Source organism: Bubalus kerabau, chromosome 2, assembly GCF_029407905.1.
Source record: "Bubalus kerabau isolate K-KA32 ecotype Philippines breed swamp buffalo chromosome 2, PCC_UOA_SB_1v2, whole genome shotgun sequence".
Lineage (NCBI taxonomy): Eukaryota > Metazoa > Chordata > Mammalia > Artiodactyla > Bovidae > Bubalus > Bubalus kerabau.
Window position 1 is genome coordinate 100,507,205 of NC_073625.1, and position 17,143 is coordinate 100,524,347.

Genomic DNA, 17,143 nt, shown 5'->3' on the forward strand with positions numbered 1-17,143 from the left:
TAAGATCTTAAATTCTGTGCAAAGAGAAAATATTCCCTCAACACAATGAATTCTTGCTTAATTAATGTCATAGTCCAGTCCTTTCGATCAGTTGCCTTTAAAAACTAGCGAAAAGAATTATCCCCCTAACTCCTGCCAGTACATGCTGGCTAATGTCTGCAGATCCTTCAGTGTATGTTCTCTTTCCTCCCTTGCCAGGCCCATCATGTCCTCAGCTGGGTTACGCTGGAATGTAATTCTCAGTTATTGGCCTAGTAGTTGGGAGAGGAATTTGGAGCACATTTTTGATGGGAGCACCTGTCACGACTATCTTTGAGGCAGGGGCGGGGGGGATTGTTGTGCAGCATCCTCCAGCATACAGGTTGTGTTAGCTCTTACTAGGGGACTGCAGACCAGCTCTGAAAAGTCTGAGAATTCACAGGGCTGTACAGAGCCAACACTTTCAGGGGCATCCATTCCAGTGTCCCCACCTGATGTTTCAGGGTCTGAGATTTTTCCCAATCAGTTTGCTGACTTTAGCATATTAGACCGGCCTTGGCTGAAATTTTAAGGCCCTGTAGCTCTGCAACTTTACTTATTAGAACTTGTTTGCTGTTCAGCTGTGTCCATTCATCTAACAGTGGGAGATGTGGGCCTCTGTAAATTACTAGATGCTTTTTGGCTCTCACATCTCATATTTAGTCTTCCAATGCTTGTTAATGACCCTCAGTTTCTCATTATGCCATTGATGGACATTAATACAACTTACCAGTAAGCAGCCAACTCCACTAACTTTATAGGATCTTTGACACCTTTATTTTCCAAATGCCTGAATTATAGCACATTTTGCCAGACCTCCTCCAGTGATATCTTCAGCAACTGGACCACCATTGTGTGCCAGGGACTATCCGTCCTCTGTATAGCACTCAGAATGCTGTCCTTTTGTGTTCACCAGCAGATCAGTGAGCCAGTTCCAGAATCTCATTACTTGTTTTCTTCTGACTGCTTCTGGCACCATATGTATTTGTTCATATCTTTCAAGAAGCAGATGGCATGAAGGGACTGAGTATATGGCAAGAGATTTGGTATACAAAACAACTGCAAAGGAAAATAAGAAGGGAGACAGAAGGCTAGGAGAGCTGTAAGACCATGATGTAGGTCTGAGTCATGTGAAGGAGAGGAAGGGAGTTTGGGTAGGAAGAATGTTGAAATACAGGGCCATTCTAAGGATGTTTCAGCAAGGCTGATGAGGAGTCCTTGAGTCTAAGCCATAAGACTGCCCCAACTTTAGAATCCCTGCTACTCTTAGTTGCTGGGAGGAATAGATGGGAGTTATAGTGCAGGTGTGAACTTTATAGCAGTGGTGTTCAAGATGGGGCCAGTGACTTGCAGTACACAGCTGAAAGGCACATTTGTATGATTGTCACACCATACAGTACCATTGTACTCCCTTTACTAGAAGCCCTTGAAGAAAGAAGAGAAATAGAGTACACTCAGGTTGTGGCACCCCTCTTCTGAGCACATCAACCCTTTATTCTTTTCTCTGAAGTTATAACTACACTCCTTAATGATGAGAAAAGAACATGGGCCAAATCACTTGGCTTAGAAATCAATTCAGGAAAAGCACTGACATCTGCCAGTAGTAAGTGAGCTACAGCCAATGGAGAGAAGGTTTATGGAAAAATATTTTCCAACTTATGAACTGTTAAATGGTAAATGCCTTGTTCCATCACTTTATTTCCATTTGAAGCTAATCAAAATTAAGCTTCTTGCCCCTTTCTGACCAGCACTATTATCAGTCTTACCAGAGACTTTCTGGGTCCACAACTCAGAAGTGGCAGTAACAACAGCCAGGGCAAGTGCAACAGGGTTTTCCCATCTTAATCTTTTTCTCAAATGTAATAATTGTACAGACTCTTAGTCTGAGTTATTTATCACAAATCTTTTAGCCATGTGAAAGGTGGTGACTACTTCAATCTTCTTCCCTCGTGTAGGGCGTTGCTGAGGCATTGCTGAACTCTCTCTTTTTTGTTCTTTTAGTTGATATATGTATATATATATTTTTTCTTTCATTCTTAGCAAGATAATATCAGGTCTCTTCTCAAATGTGACAATTTCTGGACCTTTTCTGCTAAGGTGAGCATATTCTGCAAACAGGTCTCTCTCATGACCAGTGTCCAAAAGTAAGATACTACTGCTGCTGCTAAGTCACTTCAGTCACGTCCGACTCTGTGCGACCCAATGGACGGCAGCCCACCAGGCTCCCCTGTCCCTGGGATTCTCCAGGGAAGAACACTGGAGTGGGTTGCCATTTCCTTCTCCAATGCATGAAAGTGAAAAGTGAAAGTGAAGTCGCTCAGTCGTGTCTGAATCTTAGCGACCCCATGGAATGCAGCCCACCAGGCTCCTCTGTCCATGGGATTTTCCAGGCAAGCGTACTGGAGTGGGGTGCCATTGCCTTCTTTTTTTTTTTTAATGAATGCTATTTATTTCAACAGTTCAACATGGAGTGTGGAGAGAGTAATATATGAGAATAGACACTAATAATAATGTCCTCTCCTTCTTTATCTGCCTGCTTTCTTTATGGCCTTGCTTTATGCCAAAATTAGGCAAAATGACTCAATGTAAGAATTATGACTTTATACCACTAATGCCTTCCCAAAAAGTGACTTTAAAAAATAATGTGTTTACACAAAATTGCTTTTTCTTTCCTGCAGAGAATAAGAGAGAAATAAAAAGTTAATAAAAGAATTCACATTCCCATCTTTGTTCTAAGCAGCACAGATTCCCAATTTACTAACCTTGCTATCACTACTCAAATTATATTGTTGGCACCAGCTACATAAAATGTCTCAAGGTAACCCATCCATAGAAGCAGACTGGTTGTCCAGGGAAATATTCTGTTTAGAGCAACTTAATAGTTGATATTCTCTTTGGGGCAACAGAAGCTAAGAAAGAATGAAATAAAATAGTCATAAATAGCATTCGCATAGACCTTCAATGAATGAAGTATATTATACATCTCTCATTAATTATATGAGAAGTTAATATATTAATATGTCTCATTTATTTTTATAATCCTGTGAGATAAATATCATCATCGTTACTATTTAGGTAATGGATAATATCAACTATCTATTAAAATAGCACATGTGGTCTCAAACCTAGGTGTTAGACTTCTTACTTCCTTAGTCTTTGCAAGTTATTAACACTTTACAAAACACACATGTGTATCATCTCTTGTTTTATAGGCCCCATCCACAGGTCAAATCGTTGCATTAGATACTAGTTGAGTTATATTAGCAAAGTCTTCGAATTTAACACAGTTGATTATTATCTTCATTTCATAATACCCTCCACACTACATACAACTCACCTCCACTCCATTTGTTGTTGTTCAGTTGCTAAGCTGCTAAGTGAAAGTGAAGTCGCTGTCGTGTCCGACTTTTAGTGACCCCATGGACTGCAGCCTACCAGGCTCCTCTGTTCATGGGATTTCCCAGGCAAGAGTACTGGAGTGGGGTGCCAATGCCTTCTCCGTCTCTCTCTCTACTCCCATCATTTGGTCTTACAAATGCCAGGCTGACTTTCAAAGGAGGTCTGCTGAGTTCAAGTTCCAGTTATCTAATGTCTCCATTATATTTCCTCATGAACACATATAGTTTGGATTTTCCAGGCAAGAGTACTGGAGTGGGGTGCCAGTGCCTTCTCCGAAACCTAAGGCTAGAGAGATTAAATTCCCAAAGCCACAAAATTTTGAAATGGCTAATAAGTGCTTGGAAATTACAGATGACTTCAGTGTAGAAAAGGAAGATAGAGACAAAACATGATAGATATTACAACAATTACTCTTGGCTGAGTGCTTATCACTTTCCTAACATAATTTTGTTTTTGAAAAGAAATTTTTTTTCAACCTAGCAAAGGTGAGCTGTTAACTTCACTGAGCTTTAAGGACAGAAACTTAACTTATATCTAGCTGCCCTCAAAGATTGAGCTCTTTTTTTTTTTTTTTTTCCATTTTTTAAATATTTCACTTGACTGCACTGGGTCTTAGTTGTGACATGCAAATTTTTGGAGGAGCTTTTTATTCAGAGAACGTACTTTCAAAACCACAGTGAAATCCGAAGATGTCCTATAAAAAGTGACAGCTGTGTGATAGTAGAAGTATATGAAAGAATTGGTTTGGCAATTATACATGAGTTCAAGTGGAAAGTGGCATGTGAACTCTCAGGTGAGGCATGTGGGTATCTAGTTCCCTGACCAGGGATCAAGCCCTTCCCCCTACATTGGGAGCTCAGGGTATTAATCACTAGACCACCAGGTAAGTCCCTCTTGTGTTTCTTAACAATAAGATGTAAGTGAGCTTCAATCCAGTATAGATAAAAAAGATAATTTTAGTAGTTTTGAGAATCAGAATATATCAAAGAATGTTACCAATGAAGTAATATTTAATCAGGGCTTTTGAGGAAGAGCAGAAAGAAGTTCTGACATTCATTTTCACTAGAACTAATGATCTTGAGACAGAGAAAATTCTGCCCAGTCTCTGTGAGCCTCTTATATAACCCTCCTCAGTGTTATAAATTCCCCTCATGTCCTCTTTGTCATCTGTCATAAGAAAAAATGAGGACCTCCTGAATGTATTATGTATATATAATATATACTGAGGTCTCAGTATACAAATCCTAGGAGTGCAGACATGTGACAGACACCATTTCCTCTCTGATTGCCAAACACTTTTGCTTTGAGGTAAAATTTACAGTAAAATGCACAGATCTTAAGTGTCCTATTTGATAAGTTCTGAAAAATGGTAGTCAACTCCCTAGTCAAGACAGAAAATACTTGCATCATCAAAGAAGTCTCTCTTTGCCCCTTCCAGGCAATGACCACTCCCACACTATGCATTAGTTGAATAAAGAGAAGTGTCATTTTTCACTTTGGGTAGGTGGGCTGTAGATGATGAAAAGAGTTATGGAGAACACTGGGCGTCAACACACCAGAGTTTTTCCTGTCCAAGAGGTAACTCACAGCAATTACTTTCCAAAAGAATACAGACAGCAATTACTTTCCAAAAGAATATAATTCAACAGCAATTACTTTCCAAAATCTATATTTTAAAATATAGATTTCTAAGTAAGTTGCAATCTCCTTTCCTAATTCACTTCAAACCTTTTCATTCATCATTCATTGAATAAACATTTATTGAGCACCGACTACGTGTTCAGTGGTTCTAGGAGGTTGTTGTGATACCCACATGCACAAACAAAATTGACAAATCTTTTTATACTGTTGGGGAAGACAAACAAATTATAAATTAGAGGAAATAAGTATTATGGAAAAGGGGGCATGGGGTATAAGGCACTTTAGGAAGGCCTTGGAAGTCATTACAAGGACTTTGGTTTTCCCTCTGAATCAACAGGATCCAAGAGAGGGTTTTGAGCATTGTTATGATCCAACATATTTCAGAAGGATCATTTCACATACACAATGGAGTATTTTATTTTTCAGTGTCTATAATCAACTTTATTTTAATATAATCTAAACACATATCATTTAGAAAATACCAAGAAAAATTTATGTACAAGAGTTGATGCTATCGCATTTGGACAAAGCTGGCAAGTTCCTGCTATGAGCATATCCCAGGAGATATCACTGAAGAAACCTAATATATTGGAGTAGATGTTGTGGCATTTGGCCCACAGTTTGATAGCCCTCAGGGTTAACCTGAAGTTGTCAATGTTTGATACTAGATGTAAAACATCTCATAAAACCATTTCATTGATTTGCAACAAAATCAAAACCCTGCAATCATTAAGACTTCTTATACATATCTAAATTTTTAAGCAGACTGTCATGTTTTAAGTCCAAGTTTCCTGGAATAGTCTGCAGTGCTAATCTTGCAAACAAAATATCAATCTCTATTCCATCAAACAGTTTGATAACTTGGTACAAATGCCTCTTCAACAGCTCTTAAATCTTCTACTTCTCCCTGTAATTTCAACTTATCATAGAATGAGGTGAAAAAGTCACTTCAATCAACATGTCTTGGTGCAACACACAATGCATCAATATTGGCAGTTTTTTGTATGTACACCTAATCAGTAAGATCCAGAGGTAAACATTTTCCCATCAGCATGTTCAATTAGAGATTGTGGAAGATTATTGCTTTCACTGATTTCTCATATCCAGTCTTTTACCAGGTTAATTTTCCCAAAATTAAAATCCTGCATTGAAGTTCCTCTTTCTCTTCAAAAATCCCAAAGGGCTTCAGAGTCTCCACTAGTTTCTGTGTAAGTAGGCAGTTAGTCTCCTTGGGGGGTGCTAAGCAGAAGGGAGAAGCAATGCCATAGTGCTTCTGTGGCGGGTGTGTTTGCTGTGATCCCTGCTTTGTAACTGGAAACAGCTTTGTCTCAGTGCCCGCACTGCCCAGTCATACTCCACCCCACTTGCCTGCAACGGCAGCCAGGCATACTCTGGGCAGGATCCACTGATATGGGAAGGAGGGGCCTTGGCTGCCTCAGCCCTGGTTCAACCTCACTCCTGATCTGGCCTAGAGTATTTTATTTTAAAATAAAAGTTTTAAGTTTAAAATTTTCTAGTTGCCTTTTTACTAGAGGCACTATAATGTATCATTCAATCTGGAACACTTAAAAAATTATATATAACTCACATATACATAAAATATAGACATCTTAAGTGCATAAGTTGTGAATATTTACATATGGATGGGTACATCTAAGTAACTGACACCCAAAGGATGGTAAGCTCACCTAATTACCCTGAGACAAGAGGCATAATCAGGACTGACTGCTTCCCTGTAAATAGATTCTTTGGGGCAAGAATATTGTCAGCGATACATTGTATCACGTCAGGAAACACATTTTTGCTTGTACCATGCCTGGTGAGGATAAGGTTGAATATCTGCTTAAGGTGTATATGACCAAATTTCAACTGTTGCCTATAAGACCCATTTTGTTCAATGTAGAGATTTACCTGAGGCATTTTCAAGCAAATTAATTCCATTCAGTGACTTAGTATTTTTAAAATGTCCCCATCTCCTTTATCCTCTGCTCCCTTAGGGCTGGGCATCTTTGGAGAGACAGTCACTTCTGCTTCTGTTTCCCATCAGTTCACAGGCTTTCTTTATCATGCAACCTTGTAAGCAGGCTGTGCACCCTGGAAGCAGGAAGCATGGAGAGAGTGGAGCGGCCCAGAGTTCAGCTGTCTAAAGTCACCGTGGAGTTGATTGTAGTCACTTCTCTATCATTAATTATAATCATAGCTGTACCCTTTTACTGGTACTATGATCTCACTGCAGGCTTTTTGTTAATACTTTATTCCTATAAAGTAAATGAAATGTTTTAGAATTGAGAGGAAATAGCAAGTTAAATTCTTGAAAAGAACCAAGAAACCCACCACGAAATCCCAATAAAATCTCCCTTAAACTTTAGGACCATGTGTGGAAAGCATGTGGCCATGTCATCAAGGAATGACAATATTCAAGTTATATTATTCTCTAATATATTCTTGTCCTGTGCAGCTCATGGGCAGGAGAGGCCCCACAGGGAACTTAAACCATTTGCCCAGTGGCTCAAGAATGTTACTAAAAGGCTACCCAAAGTGACCTCCATTGTATTCAACTTGCTTGACAAAAGATTGTGGCAGGAAAGAGGATAGCTGAAATGGGAAAAGATGAGTAGTGCACACTCACATACTTCCTCCTGTGGGACATGGTATCTGTGCTGGGGCCTGAAGGCTGGCACTTCTGGCTGTGGACGGGTAGAGTCTAGCTGGAGACTCTTCCCCCCACCACCTAAGGCTTCAATTTTCCAACTGCCCTACACCTCTGGCGTTCAATCATGATGATACCAAATGTGGGCCCCCAGCAGACCAACAGAGAACTTGGGATGAAGCCCAGAATGGTTTCCTACACAACTGTGGGGTGAGGAGATGGATCCCTGGGAACCAAGTCTGGGCTGAACCAGCCCCTCTATTCAGAAGGATGGATCTCTTTCTATCCTCCTCCTCCATAGGCCCCTCTCCTAAGCTAAGCCCAGAAGCACACTTTGCCCTCTTCAGCAAAAAACACGAGTTTCCTCTGAGCATCCTGCTACTCCCCCATTTGTGCCTTTCAGAAAATACTTCCGATTGTAGCCTCTACTTCTCTCCTCCCCTTATTCAACCCACACCAAATCATCTACATTCTCTACTGCTTTCAATCTTCTCCAATCTATTACGTTATCTGTATCTTCTTCAGCTTCATTTGATATGACACTGCTGTTCCTTGAAGCTGTCTTCAGCCCCAATGCAGCTCTTACCCTTATTAGTGTTTAAGTATAATTACCAAATAATTATCTAGTAGCCAGGTTTCTTCTTTGGCACCTATAGAAGGTGCCAGGCCCTTTAAACATGAGAAACTGAATTATCCCACATGATTTTTCTAATAGATCTTGTATCCTACTCTCTTCAGAAGTATAAGCCTCAGTTCATTTACTTGCTTAAAACTTTTCAGTGGCCTATCACCCAGGGATGGTCTGAAGCTTATTTTCCATGACATTCTGTCACTACTGGCAATTTCTTTATCCTAAGTCCTTTCACAACCTTGGCATTGGTCCCTATACTGAAAAATGATCTTACATCCTCCTTTACATCTAGATAATTCTTCCTTTAAATTAAGAAACTTCCTGTTTGATCACAATCATCACATGGTGATACAGTTGTTTACATAGCAGTTATCCCCATTATACTGTAGGCCACTTAAATGAAGGATTTTTTTGCTAGTCATTATTTCTGTGTAGTACATATGCCTGGGATATAGTAATTATACAGTGGCTACTAAGAGACCTCAAAGTTATGGGTCTCCAGGTAGATGCATTAAGCCTTGACATAAAAATGTCCTTTTTCCTAGGAATATACTTTCCTAGCGAGAATTTCTGTGAAACTCTTTACCGACAACTTGTGTTTGAAATGCAGGGCTAATTAAGATAAACATGTATCTCTTTTCTCCCTCCAACTAAAAACCGGATGCCCACATTCAGTGTGTAGAAAAGTACCAGGTAATTACCTGTGTACACACTCAGGGCACAGCATATTGTCCTCCAGGTGTGGGGGTGGAAAGTCACCAGACGGTATCAGGAAGAATGCAGACACCCTCCTTCGTTTTCCAGGTACCCAGGCCTGCCCAGCATGAAACTGTAAACGAACCCAGCCTTCTGTGTTAGCTGGGAGACTTCTCCCGTGGACCACGCACCACTGGACCTCTGGAGAAGGAAGAGAGGCAAGTATGAGCACAGCAAGACCCAGTCCTAATGTTTGCGTCTGCACCATGGCCTTTGGTTCAACTGTCTTTCTCAAGTGCCAGCTCTCAGATACTAACACTGGATACCTATTTATTCCACCCTGTTCCTCTTAGAAAATAATGTAAAAACATTAAATTTTTTAAAAGAAATTAAGAATTTCCTGTTAATTTTTCTTTTTAAAGAAACAAATAATACAGTTGGATGTATAGAGGCAAGTGGGTAGATGACAGTGTGTTCCGGGGTGGGGGCGGGGTCAAACCTTACCTCTGCCCATCTGGGATCCTAACAAAAACATTAACAAGGGAAAAACATTGATGAATTCATGCAGCACACACAGTTCAGGGAAAAAAAGCAAAAACTAGCTCAAAATGGCAGCTTAGAATATTCCATCTTATATAACACCTTCCGACCAAGAATAATACATTTGTAAAGAAATGACAGGACAAAGGGAAGCAGTTTTAGGCTCCCATGGGTGGCAAACAGTGGGAAGGTAAATATAGGAGAGGAAACTAATGGATGAGGTATGTTTGCAGGTTACTCTGGATAAATCTGTCTCCAGCAAAAAGAATATAGATATCCTCCATTTAGGCTAGAAAAGGAGAGCCTTTTCTGGGTTTGCTGCTTCTTAATTGCCTTCAGCTCAAGATTTTTATGGCAAAGAGCATTCATTTTGGTTTCCTTCAATAGAAACATTAAGCCAGATTAGGTCTGAGAAGGCCATCAGTTCAGGGGTCTCATATGTTAAAAAAATTTTTTTGTTTAATGTAGAGGGGTATCTTACACATCTGAAGCAAAGTCCTGGAGTAACACCCCACTGTGTGCAAAAGACAGTGGGCAGGATATGGCTCCAGGCTTTGCTCCTGAGGGGCAAGGGAGGTCACCAGGGGATAACGGTCTCAACAGACATTGTAATGGCTAACCAGTACGTGGTCTTCCTTAATTTTATCTCCTTGATAAAAGAGCCTCTTGATGAAAGTGAAAGAGGAGAATGAAAAAGTTGGCTTAAAACTCAACATTCAGAAAACTAAGATCACGGTATCTGGTCCCATTACTTCATGGAAATAGATGGAGAAACAGTGGAAACAGTGGCTGACTTTACTTTTTGGGCTCCAAAATCATTGTAGATGGAGACTGCAGCCATGAAATTAAAACATGCTTACTCCTTGGAAGGAAAGTTATGACCAACCTAGATCAGATCAGATCAGATCAGATCAGTCACTCAGTCGTGTCCAACTCTTTGCGACCCCATGAATCGCAGCATGCCAGGCCTCCCTGTCCATCACCAACTCCCGGAGTTCACTCAGACTCATGTCCATCGAGTCAGTGATGCCATCCAGCCGTCTCATCCTCTGTCGTCCCCTTCTCCTCCTGCCCCCAATCCCTCCCAGCATCAGAGTCTTTTCCAATGAGTCAACTCTTCGCATGAGGTGGCCAAAGTACTGGACTTTCAGCTTTAGCATCATTCCTTCCAAAGAAATCCCAGGGCTGATCTCCTTTAGAATGGACTGGTTGGATCTCCTTGCAGTCCAAGGGACTCTCAAGAGTCTTCTCCAACACCACAGTTCAAAAGCATCAATTCTTCGGCGCTCAGCCTTCTTCACAGTCCAACTCTCACATCCATACATGACCACAGGAAAAACCATAGCCTTGACTAGCTGGACCTTTGTTGGCAAAGTAATGTCTCTGCTTTTGAATATGCTACCTAGGTTGGTCATAACTTACTTTCCTTCCAAGGAGTAAGCGTCTTTTAATTTCATGGCTGCAGTCACCATTTGCAGTGATTTTGGAGCCCAGAAAAATAGTCTGACACTGTTTCCACTGTTTCCGCATCTATTTCCCATGAAGTGATGGGACCAGATGCCATCATCTTCGTTTTCTGAATGTTGAGCTTTAAGCCAACTTTTTCACTCTCCACTTAAAAGCAGAGATATTACTTTGCCAACAAAGGTCCGTCTATTCAAGGCTATGGTTTTTCCAGTAGTCATGTATGGATGTGAGAGTTGGACTGTGAAGAAGGCTGAGCGCCGAAGAATCGATGTTGTGTTTTTGAACTGTGGTGTTGGAGAAGACTCTTGAGAGTCCCTTGGACTGCAAGGAGATTCAACCAGTCCATCCTAAGGGAAATCAGTCCTGAGTGTTCATTGAAAGAACTGATGTTGAGGCTGAACTCCAATACTTTGGCTACCTGATGCTAAGAGCTGACTCATTTGAAAAAATCCCGATGCTAGGAAAGATTGAAGGCAGGAGGAGAAGGGGCCGACAGAGGATGAGATGGTTGAATGGCATCACCGACTCAATAGGCATGAGTTTGAGTAAACTCCGGGAGTTGATGATGGTCAGGGAGGCCTGGCGTGCTGCAGTCCGTGGAGTTGCAAAGAGTCGGACATGACTGAGTGACTGAACTGAACTGAATTCTATTCCTGTAGCTCTTACCAAAACATCATGAAATAGGTATATTATTATTAACCTACTTTACCCAGAGCAACCTGGGAACTAGAGATACAGGGCTTTAGCTCAGGCAATTGATTTTAGAACCTGCTTTTACTTTTGTAATTCTTTAAAGGGGGAAAAAATTAAGCCAGATTGCTGTATTCTTCTGATGACTTCATTAATTTAGAACAGTGTTTCTCAAAGTGTGGTCCCCAGATTAGCAGTGCCTGGGAAATTGTTGGAAATGTAAATTCCCAGGCCCTACCAAGACCTGAATCAGAAAAATCTGTGGCTGGGTGTAAGGAATCACCATGCCTTCAGGTGATATTGATAATATTCTGAAGTTAGTCAGTGGCTAATATCAATTAAGCTTCTTTTCCCACCTGAGCCAGAACCTGTTCTTAAAAATGAGCTTACTGGGACTTCCCTGGTGGCACCATGGGTAGGAACCTGCCTGCCAATGCAGGGGACATGGGTTGTATCCTTGGTACGGGAAGATTTTACATGCCGTAGAGCAACTAAGCCTGGGTGCCACAACTCCTGAGTCCTAGTACTGTAAGTACTGAAGCTGGCTCGCCTAGAAGCCTGTGCCCAAGAGAAGGCTCCACAATGAGAAGCCCACCCACTGCAACCAAGAGTAGTGCCCAGTCCCTGTGGCTGGAGAAAGCCCATGATCAGCAATGATGACCCAGTGTGACCGCAAAGAAATATATAAATATATATATTTTAATAATGAGCTCACCACAAGTCTCTTGTGATCGTACTGACTCCGTCTTCACGGCCCTGGCTGTCATTCTGCTCCAGGCGGCAAACACAGCTTCTGAGTTGGGGGCTGAAGTTGATACAACAGCCTCAGGAGGCGGAGGAGCTCCCTCAAGGGCAGGTGGCCCTGGTGCAGGAGGAGCAGCCCCTTCAGAAGACGTTCTCTCAAGAGAGCATTCCAGTGGTAGTTCCCCCTTTTCTATCTTTATCCTTTTTGATAGTGACAGGATCCTGGCCTCCTGTGCTGTGGCAGGAATGTTCTACAAAGAGGGTTTAAAAGATGAAAGGCTATTCTTCTACTCACCTTTTGATGCTAAAATAAGTAATTAGGGTGAGAACTAAATCTTCTACTGAGCCACATTCCCTACAAATTACTCACTTTTTGATGAGGATAAGCATATTCACAGAGTCGTTTATATCCATCTAGTTTCTAAGACAAGAGAAGAGTGAGTGAATAATCAGACTAAGGTTCATGGTCTTCCTCCCAAGAGCCTCATTCCCACTCTGGACTCTCACCGGGCCTTTGGTGCTCAGTTTTAACTGCTGGCACCAAGCACGAATGACGTCCCTATGGACCAGGTTGACAGGCGGCAGGACAGCAGGTAGAGGGGGGATGGGGATCCGCGTCGGTGTCTTCGGAGGTTTCACACCGTCACAACGTTGTGACTTGTCTCCTGGACCGCAGGCTGAAGGGGAATGGGATAGAATGAGCAATAATTAATGTAGACCTTTCGAATGTCAAAAGTACAATCACTTTTAGTTCTCAGTAGTCTAATCCCCACTGTACAATTCAATGATTCCCAAAAGACTACCTAACCTCCAAGGGTGTGTGTGTGCCGTCATGTCTGACTCTTCTGTGGCCCCATGGACTGTAGCTCGCCAGGATCCTCTGTCCGTGGGATTTCCCAGGCAAGAATACTGATGGGTTGCCATTTCCTCCTCCAGGGGATCTTCCTGACCCAGGGATCAAACCCTCATCTCCTGCATTGGCAGGCAGACTCTTTACCACTGAGCCACCTGGAAAGCCGCAAACTCCAAGGGACAGAACCTCAAACCTAAGACTGACAATATTTCTGAATCCCTCAGTTTTCTTACTTCCTAAAACTCCCCACTACTCACACACACTTGCTCTTTTGTGAGAGCAATAAGCCACAGACTCTGAAGAGGTTGACCTAGAGACTACACTTCTCTAGAGGTTGACCTAGAGAGTGCACTTCCAATTCCTGAGGGAATAATAGAAGTTTTTAGAACTGAGGTCATAAATACTCAATGATACCTTGCCCTCTCACCACAAGACAAAATAAACCACTCAGCAATGCTACATAACTACTAGTACCCATAACTCTTGCAGCCCACCCCAGCCAGGGCAGCGCTCCGGTTTCCTGATGCACCTCACATACTCTTACCATTCAAGAAGGATTCGAAGGACACCCCTCCAGAACAGTCACAACTATAGTGACACGAAGTGTAGGTGGTTTACCTAATTATTCTAAGTAAATTACAACTGACCCTCCACCCTGACCTTGACCCAACTTAGCATAAAGTGAAGCTTCAAGGGTGGGATTTCAAATTTATACCCATCTGTACTCAGATCACTACACATTGAGCTCCTTATCTCCCAGCAGCAGAGTAGGAGAAACAATGCTCAGAACCAAGAGGTGAGACTTAAGCTAGGCTTTCAAAGTGTAGGATTTATAGAATACAGGATGAAGATTTCTTTCCTACTTTTTCAGACCCAAGGAAACACGATTTGAGGAACTGTAGCTCTCTTACCTGTGCTATTTTTTGTTTCTCTTTTTCTTTTGGTCCCCTGTGCTGAATTTTTTGCTATCTCTGCTTCACCAGAAGTTCCCTGTCCCTTTTCAGCTTCTACTGATGTAGGTCTGCAACTCATACGTTCTTCAGATTTCTCTGTGGAGTTGTTCTGGGGACAGAGGAACCAGCCAGTCATTGTTTTGGGGTCCGACCCACTGCATCCACTGCCTATACCTCATGTCCAAGGCACCAAGACAATCACTGAACTGTGTTAGCAATGTGGAATCCCTTCTGGACATCATCTTAATACTCAGGTTTATAAGAAAGGGAAGCAACGATGGGGAAATGGAAGGCCGATTTGAAAGTACGAGAAAAGGGGAATTCCGTGGCTGTCCAGTGGTTAGGACTCTGCTTTCACTGCCAAGGGTCCAAGTTCAATCCCTGGTTGGGGAGTGGGGGAACTAAGATTCTGCAAGCCAATCAGCACAGCTCCCTCCCCTCCCCCCAAAAGAAAGAAAATATAAAACAAAAGACATAGAAGAAACTAGCCTCTGCTTTGGAGAAAACCCTAAGATCTCTCATCATATCCATCCGTTCTCCCTCACCTGGAAGGTTTTTTCCCCCTATTCCCCTCCTTGACCTCTACCAGATAAACCTCTCCCCGTACTATTGCTCCAAGCTACTGTCACAAAACTCCTTTCCAACCTATTTACTTTGCCGAAAGGGATATCACTCAACTCTACACACACCACCATCCCTTATATTCATATCCTTAAACTTTAATCCTCTTTCAGAAGCTCACTTTAGGTGTTTTAAGTTCATCTAATAACTTTTACTTTATAGACCAATACAAATCAACTGATTCATTCCTACCACTTGATGTAGGTTTATATTCGCTTGTGTGCTTTGATCCATACCTGTTACTCCATTTGATTATGAGGGTAGAATTCCTTTCCCTTTTGTTGTAAGAAATACTGGTTAATTCAAAAGAAACAAGAGAACAGTAGGGATAAAACTGTTTGATACAAAGAAACTAACATCTATTGAGTCTATACCTTCTATCTGGTATTGCAGAAGTTGAGGCTCAGAGGTTACATAATTAAGGACACACAGGTAAGCATTTAAGATAGAAATTAAACCACAAATCATTATTAAAAATCCCAGTTTTGTTCCCAAATCTAAATCCTGTCACCTCCAAGATGGAAGTATGGGACAAATTAACATTTGTATGGCATCTTTACATCTCTATAGCAGGTTTACATTCATACTCAAATCTCACATTTGTGTAGCCTTTACACAAATGATTAACTTTGGGGCTACACAGAAGGGTTTTTTTTTGGCCACACCAAGAGGCTAGTGGGATCTTAGTTCCCCAACCAAGGATCAAACCCTGGCCCCAAGAAAGATGCTGAGTCTTAACGACTGGACCGCCAGAAAATTACCTGCTTATAAAAGTCTTAATTAAAATTGGGAGGGTAAAAATGACCTGGTTCTGGGAAAGAGAGCTGGAGAATGCTCAAGTTTCTCTGGCAGAGTAGCTCATTTTTTCTAGACAAGCCCCAAAGCCTCTCCAACTTTAATTGCTGTCTGCAGTGCTCCTCTGTATGTCTGGTTTCTGATTATTCCTTGGCCCTAAAGACTCAGGGAAACAATGAATGCAGATCCAGAGACTTTGGTTTCAAACCTGTGTCTATAGAAGGGAAACTAAAGGATCTCATCCAATATACCAGGCAACGATCATATCAAGGAGTTTCTTTTTTTAACAAGAGAAGGAAATTCTTAATTTAAGAATCAAGGCACCTTCTTTTCTCCTCAAAAAGAAGTGAGGGAATTCTAAGGGAACTCTTAGAATTCCAATTCTTAAGGCACCTTCTTTTCTCCTCAAAAGAGAGAGTAAGTGTGCCCGACAATGATTCACAAAGACAAAAGCAAACCCATTCAGATTGTACTTACCTCCTCGTTTCTGCTCTCCATGCTCAGAAAGGTCAAGGTTGATAAAATGAACACTCTCCTTACTTCTGAAATGGCTCCGGCCCAAGATTGCTCTTTTAAAAGTCTCCTCCTCCTTCCGCCACCCATAAGCACTTTTCGTTTTTCTCCTCCCCTCTGTCCCTCCTCCATAACATGTGAAAGCTAAGCTTGCCTGCTTTCTTATTCATGAGTGACTGTTGTATGAATGAATACATTCGAAGCCCTTTCCTGTGAGTTTTTTTAACATTATCATTGAGGGTGTGGTTCTGGAGACTTTGGAAGTTGAAAGCTCCTTCAGAAAAATTCCAAGGGAACACTTAGAATTCCAACTCTAGGAGTTGGACTCGGCTCAGAGTTTAAAGCGTCTGCCTCCAATGCTGGAGACCCGGGTTCAATCCCTGGGTCGGGAAGATCCGCTGGAGAAGGAAATGGGTAACCCATTCCAGTATTCTTGCCTGGAGAATCCCATAGACAGAGGAGCCTGGTGGGCTACAGTCCACGGGCTCGCAAAGAGTTGGACACGACTGAGCGACTTCATTCACTTCACTAGCTACTAAACAACAGTATACATTTACTACTTAAGGTTTATACTTAATGTGGGCTTCCCTGGTGGCTCAGATGGTAAACAATCTGCACGCAATGTGGGAGACCCGAGGTTCGATTCCTGGGTCGGGAAGATCCCCTGCAGAAGGAAATGGCAGCCCACTCCAGCATTTTTGCCTGGAGAATCCCCTGAACAGAGGAGCCTCATGGACTATGGTCCATGGGGTTGCAAAGAGTCAGATACAACTGAGTGAGTAACTCTAAAGTACTTGATTGAATCATCTTTATTTTCCCTGTGTAACTGAAGGTAATGTTTCTGAGTTCTAAAGTAAGAGATACCTAATCCTGGGCAAGATAAAGTCTATAATTTGTGTGTTAATAAATGGAGTGTGTGTTGAGATTATACT

General features: G+C 41.8%; 1 protein-coding gene and 1 pseudogene across 3 annotated transcripts; both read right to left on the minus strand.

Annotated features, from left to right (window-relative positions):
• Positions 1-344: 344 nt before the first annotated feature.
• On the minus strand, positions 345-16,642 carry DPPA4 (developmental pluripotency associated 4). Of its 3 annotated transcripts, XR_008710338.1 has the most exons (8): positions 16,176-16,640; positions 14,241-14,391; positions 12,984-13,153; positions 12,847-12,897; positions 12,448-12,727; positions 6,970-7,316; positions 2,781-2,927; positions 345-2,690 (listed from the first exon to the last, which is right to left on the minus strand). XR_008710338.1 is itself a non-coding variant. In XM_055568129.1 (6 exons), the coding sequence occupies exons 1-6, from the start codon at positions 16,341-16,343 to the stop codon at positions 7,303-7,305; spliced, it is 834 nt and encodes a 277-aa protein (XP_055424104.1). In that variant the 5' UTR covers positions 16,344-16,640; the 3' UTR covers positions 5,160-7,302. The 3 variants fall into 3 exon arrangements, 2 of the variants coding, with proteins under 2 accessions (XP_055424104.1, XP_055424103.1); XM_055568129.1 differs by lacking the exons at positions 345-2,690; positions 2,781-2,927 and having other exon boundaries at positions 5,160-7,316; XM_055568128.1 differs by lacking the exons at positions 345-2,690; positions 2,781-2,927; positions 6,970-7,316 and adding an exon at positions 8,803-9,236 and having other exon boundaries at positions 16,176-16,642.
• On the minus strand, positions 5,038-6,406 carry LOC129644451 (poly(A) polymerase alpha-like; annotated as a pseudogene).
• Positions 16,643-17,143: the final 501 nt, after the last annotated feature.